General features: G+C 36.6%; 1 protein-coding gene across 1 annotated transcript in view; it reads right to left on the bottom strand.

Annotated features, from left to right (window-relative positions):
* Positions 1–7,955, bottom strand: part of cngb1a (cyclic nucleotide gated channel subunit beta 1a) — a 30,800-nt gene extending 22,845 nt beyond the window's left edge. Inside the window, exons 1-7 of the mRNA XM_035525438.1 lie at positions 7,863–7,955; positions 7,413–7,452; positions 7,203–7,251; positions 6,774–6,879; positions 6,493–6,500; positions 5,760–5,853; positions 3,360–3,413 (exon numbers count right to left, since the gene is read on the bottom strand). Coding sequence (XP_035381331.1) covers positions 3,360–3,413; positions 5,760–5,853; positions 6,493–6,500; positions 6,774–6,879; positions 7,203–7,251; positions 7,413–7,452; positions 7,863–7,955 — 444 coding nt within the window. The remainder of the gene's footprint in view (positions 1–3,359; positions 3,414–5,759; positions 5,854–6,492; positions 6,501–6,773; positions 6,880–7,202; positions 7,252–7,412; positions 7,453–7,862) is intronic.
* Between the last annotated feature and the right edge of the window lie 304 nt (positions 7,956–8,259).

Here is an 8,259-nt window from a genome sequence, read left to right on the forward strand (position 1 = left end):
TGCAGCAACCCCAGATGATAGCACTGCCCCCACAGACTCGTACGGTAGGCACTAAGAATGATTGATGCATCACTTCAGCTGCCTCTCTTCTTACCCTGATGAACCCATCACTCTGGAACAGGGTAAATCTGGACACATCAGACCACATGACCTTCCATTGCTCCAGAGTCCAATCTTTATGCTCCCTAGTAAACTGAAGCCTCACTGACAAATGGTTTTCTTAAGGCTACACAGCTGTTTAGTCCCAATCCCTTGAGTTCCCTTCGCATTGTGTGTGTGGAAATGCTCTTACTTTCACTATTAAACATATTCCTGAGTTCTACTGGTGTTTTTCTACAATTTGATTTCACCACACGTTTTAAGTGATTGCCGATCACGATTATTCAGGATTTTTTTCTGAACACATTCCTTCCTCGAAGATGATGTATCCCCACTGTCCTTCCACTTTTTAATAATGCATTGGACAGTTCTTAACCCGATTTTAGTAGCTTCAGCAATCTCCATAGATGTTTTCTCTGCTTGATGCATGCCAATAATTTGACATTTATGAAACAGATTAACATCTTTTCCATGACCACAGGATGTGTCTTTCCACATGGTTGTTTAACAAATGAGAAGCTACTCACTGCATCAGTTAGGGTTAAATAACTTGTTGCCATCTGAAACATAATCACCCATGCAGTAATTATCCAATGGGAGGCTCTTACCTATTTGCTTAGTTAAATCCAGGTGGTGACCTTTTTTTTTTTTGGCCAGGCAGTGTATTTTGAAATTTTCATATTGCTAAATTGGCTGGAGGTAATCTTGGTAGTACAGTACTGTATTGTTAATACAATACCTGAGTTTTTAATCTTGACAGTTATCAATTTCTTGAATAGGCCTATTAAAATAACTGCTTTAGCCTTATTTTATTGTAGGTATTTAAGATTTTACATCTTTACTGTTTTGGTACTGCTAAGCGAAATATTTAATTTACTTATTTGAAATGGTATATTATTAATACACATTTTTAAAGATACTTTTCTAATGAGTACTGTTTGATTTTATATAGGGAAACATGCCTGATATGCTATGATGAAAACATGTGGAGGTAGGTGATAAACATGTGTTGTATATAACGCTGCTCTATATGTGCAGCTGCCAGTGTGAAATGTGAAAGTAAAAATGTGAGGAGCATGAAACAGTACCATGGGTCCTTAAAATGTTTTAATTTGTATGAAAATACATTTTAAAAATTTAAGGCATTAACAAGTCGTAACATTTGAAATTACATTTGAAATTGCTTGGTCTTAAATTTTATGCTTCAGATGTGTCATTTCTGTCAGCCCATTCAAATGTCAGAAATGAAATTCCTAAGATTAACACAGTTATATCTCAGCCGCTCAATCACCGAGCACAGAGTAAAGCAGAGAACTGCCTAGTGAAGGTGACAAGCTACATTTTGATATAATTGGTTAAAGGCTTTGTGGTGCAAGTACCTCCTTATTCAAGTTTTGAGTTACGTTCATTTGAGCAGGCTATGTCAAGAAAACATGAAGTTTGTTCACAAATATCCCTTACTAGCTGTTGTTGTTGTTGTTGTTAATAATAATAATAATAATAATAATATTATTATTATTATTATTATTATTATTTCAGCAGAATTATTATCCTTGATAAATGTAGAGATTTATCATCTTTTAACAGTTTATTCATAAACCTTGATTTATTGCATTTACTTGCAGAAAGTGTATTTTATCTACAAGTCTCATTTGACACAGGCAAATGATGCTGAAGCAGTTGTTGAATCCAAGACTGCTGAAGCCAAGACTGAGGAGAAGAAAAGCTGAGTGGAAGATGGCTCAGCGTTACAACAGAAAGAGTTGATTCAAAGTATGAAGTCCAAAGGAAAAAAGTCATAAAGAGTCAACTTTTGATCCTTCGACCTGTAACACCACCATATGTCTCTGGACCATCATCTCAACCTGCAATGACTCAATCTGCAGGGACAGAGAGTCATACCTCACCGCCAAATTTCACCCGGCCTTCAGCTCATCCTAAAAAGGATGTATAAGGTGGGTGTGTCTTCACTTCTTTCACTACACATTGGGACTCCACACCAAGAAGCAGCTCTCCACAGGATCTATAAACGATATGCAAAGGACTCAGATCTTCAGCTGAGAGAGTTCAGAACACTGAGCACCATTGAAGATGTTGTGCGAACATTAACTTTTTCTAGCATTTTTTATTTGAACAAATAAAATCCGTTTTCCCTCAGATTTTCAACATATGACTTGACAAATCCAATATTTTGTCATTTTTCTTATTATAACTCCTTATTCAAGTTTTGAGTTTTTTTAATTTGAGCAGGCTATGTCAAGAAAATGTGAATTTTGTTTACAAATGTCCCTTACTAGTTGTTATTAGTAGTAGTAGTATTATTGTTAATATCAACAACAACAACAAAATTAACAAAAACAATATTTTAGGTTTTTTTTTTCAGCAGAATTATGATTATCCTTGATAAATGTGTTGTTCCTAAATCCCCAGTCAGCTAGTTGTAAAAGTAAACATTCAAATATAAAATGAAGATGCAAACTTCAGAAGTGGTTAAAGAGAATAGCTGGTCTGTCCTTTATTGCAGGTTAACGTTAACAAGCATTATTGAAGCACCCTCCAGAGAATGCCTAACAATTAAACAAAGAACCCACATTTTTATACAATGGTCAGAAGTGATTATGTATTCACCCCACTGTTTTATATACTAGTGTTTGTATTCATCACCATTATATCCAAACCATACATTAATCAACATATGCAACTTGACATTCAACACCCACACCAGTTGGAACCCGTTACCACCACATTCCAAGAGAAGACTTCTCTTAACCTTGTTCTAAGGATTGTTTTTCTGTACCATCCTGAGCCTGGTGGAGAGGTCATTTATCTTATATCCTACCCAGGATCCTTTGCTGAAGCTTGCAGAGGCCTATACAGAGGCCCTCTTTGCAAATCATTCTGAAAGGACAAAGACTCTCTGTACTCCCTTAAGTTTTACATTAATAACCTGTCGAATGCACTGTTAGGCCTCTTTTGCGTGTTAGCAGTCTTTTATTACCTCAAATGTATAGACGCACCTTTTTACAGTTTGTTCATAAACTTTGATTCATTGCACTGAGTTGCAGAAAGTGTAACAGTCCATTATTTTCTCTACTAGTCTCATTTGACACAGGAAAATGATGTCGAAGCAGTTGTTGAAGCCAAGACTGCTGAAGCCAAGACTGAGCAGAAGAAAAGCAGAGTGGAAGCTGGCTCAGTGTTACAAAAGAAAGAGTTGATCCAAAGTATGAAATTCAAAGGAACTGTCATAAAGAGTCAACCTTCGATCCTTCCACCTGTAACACCATCATATATCTGTGAACCATCAGATCGACCTGCAGGGACAGAGAGTCAAACTTCACTGCTAAATTTCAGCCAGCCATCAGCTCTCCCTAAAAAGATTTTGTGTAAAATGGGTGTTTCTTCACTTTGTTCACTACACATTGGGACACCACACCAAGAAAAACATAAGGCCTCCTTTTTGCCACAGGCACCATATGCCTGTAAAGTGGGCCCAGCCCCAGTGATTGATGATGAAAAGCCTTCCAAATCCTATGTATCACTTCATGACAACCAGCAAGACTGCAAAAGAGCTGCACATGAGTGTAATGAACCCAGAGGAAGACCTAGGTAGCCACATAATTAATGTTACGCCAAGTGGGCTAGTGAGTTTGAATATGAAATTGCTTGAGGTGGAGTTTCATGACAGATTGGCTGTACTGGACATGTTAGAAGAAAACAGGAAGCAAAAAACTAAAGCAGCAAAAACAAGCAGCTCGGAATAAGAGAAAAAGAAGAAGGAATGTTTCACAAAGTAAGTAAAAGAAAGAAGAAATAAGAATAATTGATGAAGGTATAATGAGGGCCAAAGAGAAGAACAAAGAAGAGATGTATGAGATAAAATGAAATGAAAATGAAAAGCCACAATAAATGAAGGAAAGTAGGAACAAAAGTCTAATTTAATGACCACTCTGAACCCAGCCTGCCCAAATAGACAAGCACTGTTTCTGTATTGTTCACTGATATTACTGGGGCTATATGAATAATGATGGACACGGGCCACTTTTAAATTAGAATTTTTGGTTGTGTAATATTCTTCTGGACATCTGATCCAGTCCATAAATCATTCCATACTCAACACACGCACGCACGCACACACACACACACACACACACACACACACACACACACACACACACACACACACACATCAAACATATTCTATCTAATCGGGTAAATTAAAGGTTGATAATTAAAAAGGGAGGTTTTTGTGTTTTTTTTTATTGTTTACTAATATTTTGTAAAAAATGTATGTGATAAAGAAATAACTTTTATTTAAACTGTAATACATTATTTCCTTCCCATATTTGTGGATTTTCATTAATGGTAACACTTAAGGTAAACCCAAGTCCCCCACAGAAGAGGTAGCATTGTTACCCATGAAAATATACCATTTAGGCAGTCACCTAGAGCCCCCCTGAGCTAAGGGTCAAATTTGTGTTGATGTTAAATAATTTATTCATAAACATATATGATTTAAAAAGGCCCATTATCTGCCTCTATACCAATCATGTTATGTTTAGTGATCTTAGTGCAATGCAGTGCCACCCTCATGGTTGTAATGGTATGTATCATGTTTTTATGTAATGCTGTAACTATGTGAATGTGGACTGGGGCAAGTGATAGCTACTGTGTGTGTGTGTGTGTGTGTGTGTGTGTATATATATATATATATATATATATATATATATATATATATATATATATATATAAAGGAATAGCTACTGTGTGTATAGGATGTGTGTATATGTAAAGTGATAGCTACTGTGTGTATAGGATGTGTGTATATATAAAGTGATAGCTACTGTGTGTATAGGATGTGCTTCAAAGTGATTTTCTGAGGGTTGAGAGAAAAAAAGACTTGAATAAAGAAGAAAAATGCAAAATGTGGGAGAAAGCAGAAAACTGGTCACCACACTGCCAAAATTAACTAGTATTTTTCATTAGAAGTTTGTACTTCCACACAAGCTTTCAATCAGCTCAGATCACCAATCAGAGCCGTCTTATTTGGTTTTCAGAGGATTTCCTTTTTTTCCGAACTTGCCAATATTCATTTACAGCAGAGCTTATTTCAATTAAGGAAACATTTTACTATTATTATAAGATTTGAAACAGAATCTAACACTCAGACATGGATATGAAGTTTCATTTGAAGCTCTGGTGGCACTTCAGATTAAGGAGTGACAGGACTAAGTTCAGTACTTGTGCTTAGGGGGGTAGGGCCCCAAAAATCACTTAACCCACTCCTGATAGTACTATAAACAAAAAAGCAAAAACACCAAAATAGCCTATAATTTCTATCAAGTATTAAAATTATAGCAGTGCTCTGGTGAGTTTTGAAGACCCTGCTGTTTCACTGTTTTTGAGTTTTCAATCATTGTTTTAAGGCTGCTGAATGTTGGTGAATCTCACTGTGATACCAATGTTTGATTTTTGAGCTCTAGAACTGAGTATTGTGAGTGGTAACCCCCGTTTATTAAAAGTTGATGCCATACACCCACTACATCTCACAGAACGCAAGACTACTATTTAGAGCACAGCCAACTAACTGATTTGACTACTTTATATAAGTACTTATCGCACTTCCTTTTTTTAATTTGGAATTGTGTGTGTAAACATACCTCAGGAACCTCCTTTGGTTCTGTGAGTTGTTTGTTCTCAAGCTGTGGAACCATTTTGCCTAACCCCTGCACAATCCAATTCATCACCCCTTTCCTGAAAGAAGGAAGGAAATCACTATATAAATTCTTTGAAAATCTCCCCTCTTTACCAAAGGGCAAAGCAAGCAGCAAGTAAACAGTAGGAGGCAGCAGAACACAGACAAAGCAGACACCATCCTGTGGTTAGCTCTATGCACAGCTTCAGTAACATAAGATCATGGCCTTGTCATAAAGAAACTGCTGATTTTTCTATGTTACATGATGTATTTCAGTGATTTTCTGTTATGTTTGCAACCAGTGGAGTCTTTACAGAGGGAAAGCAGTTACTAAATGAGCAAGCCAAAAATTGCCAACATTGCTAAAAATAAATGGAAGGTCAGTTAGCCTACTATTGTTATAGGAGATCTTCTTATATTCCTTTAATATATGCCTGATGTATTAGGAGCCTTTGCAGAAAATATATTTTTTTGTTCCCTGAACTGTATGTTAAAGTTTACTATAGTGAAGGATGTGGTGCATTCAAAAATGCTTTCATGAATTCATGGTTTAGTTAACAAGGGCATTTAGCCATCGACTTACTCTTCACCCACTGTACTGTAATGCATGACAAAGTGGACAACAAATATGAGAGATGTGGAAAGATAAAAAGATGTTAAAGAAACAAGCACACAATACTTTACTTTACAAAGGTTACTTATGTATCTGGTAATAAGAAGATAATAAGAAGATTACTTATGTACCTGCTGCTTGCTACATTTTCCTCCTGTTCCAAAAGAATGGCAGCAAGAGAGAGAGAGAGATAGAGAGAGAGATGAATTAGAATATTAGAATGATTACTTAATGTGTTTATTAGCTGGATGAATAATGCCTCCAATATATCCCTGCAATGTAATTTTTATAATATGATGCAGATACAAATGATCTGTCAGCTCATGTATGTTATTTTCCAAAACTGTTGATATCACAGTCACCTACCTTGCAGTCAACATTTGTCCTGCTTAGATTGGGAGAGGTTACAGGCTTGGGGAGGGCACTGGCAAAACCTTGGGACTGCCCTCTCAGTACCCCACTCTGAGTATTACTAGTTAACAGAAAAAAGAGAGAGACTCTCATAGATGGAGTTTGTGTGCGATGTGAGGGAGGGGGTTAACATTTGAAAACAGAAGCTAACTAAGTTGAGCCTGGAGGAGACTGAGGACCATTTATCTTAATAAACCTGATCATCCTGCTACGCAGTGCAAGCACCTGGACCGCATTTGCAGCAGTGGGCTAATAGGACATGGGAACAGTCCAATACAGAGAGAAGTTGAGCAGGCAGACAGACAGACAGACAGACAGACACACACACACACACACACATACACACATACACACACACACACACACACACACACACACGGATACCTGTTGTGTTCAGATACCGCATCCCCTTTTAGTTTAGCAGGCTTGCTGACTGGTAATAAGGATATACAGGAAAAAAAAAAACTTTTTTAAAGAAGAATGAAATATTATTACAAGCATTACAAAAATGCTAACAGACATCACAGACTGCATTATACATTGATTAATGATTAGCTGTCAAGTTTGCAGTCAAACTGCAAAGTGTATATTTACTTTCTTTTTCCACTTCGTCTTTGACTGATGCTTTTGTTTCCTGAAAAAAATATAAAACACAATTTAATCTAAAACACATAGCTCAGTGGCAATTATTGAACAGTTGGAAGCAAGCAAAATAACAAACAGCCTGTGTCTGAATTGCAATAATGACCTTTCACAAGATTCAACTTTTTCAATTTGCATTTTTGGCAATTCAGAGTTTTAGATATTTTACTTTCAATAATTCTAAATACTTACAAATAATGTAATTGGTTATGATTGCTTTCAGTTGATTGATCAACAAAGATTAAAATGGTATCTTTCCAATTGTGACAAGATGCCAGATAGAGTTAATATGCTTTTAAATATAATGTGAAGTCTATACCTCCTGGTCTTCACTCTTTCTCTTTCTCTGCTCCCCTCCCCCCACTCACACATTCACACACACTCTTTCACAGACACACTTACTTGTTCTTGAGGTTTATTGCCTTTATTCTCCTCTCCTAGCTTTCTTGGCTCCTCAGGGGGCTGGGGAACAACTTTCGCTACCCAGCTAAGCATACTTGCAGCTCAAAACACAACACATAACACATCTATGAATATCAACCAAACACATATTGCAAACAAACATAATGTGAATGCTTTTGCTATGACACAGAACTACACAACAATGTACAAATGGCAATCATTATTGTTAGGGAGTGAAAAGGGGGTCAGAGGTTCTGATAAGTACACTTTTACATATCAGTTGAAATGCAAATACATCAGCAAATGGGATACTTTACAAATGAATGCTGACATAATGGTGGTCATTGATTTTAACACTCTTGCCATGTGGAACACAACCTGCTACCTTGTCGATCCA

Source organism: Electrophorus electricus, chromosome 4, assembly GCF_013358815.1.
Source record: "Electrophorus electricus isolate fEleEle1 chromosome 4, fEleEle1.pri, whole genome shotgun sequence".
In the NCBI taxonomy this organism is placed as follows: domain Eukaryota; kingdom Metazoa; phylum Chordata; class Actinopteri; order Gymnotiformes; family Gymnotidae; genus Electrophorus; species Electrophorus electricus.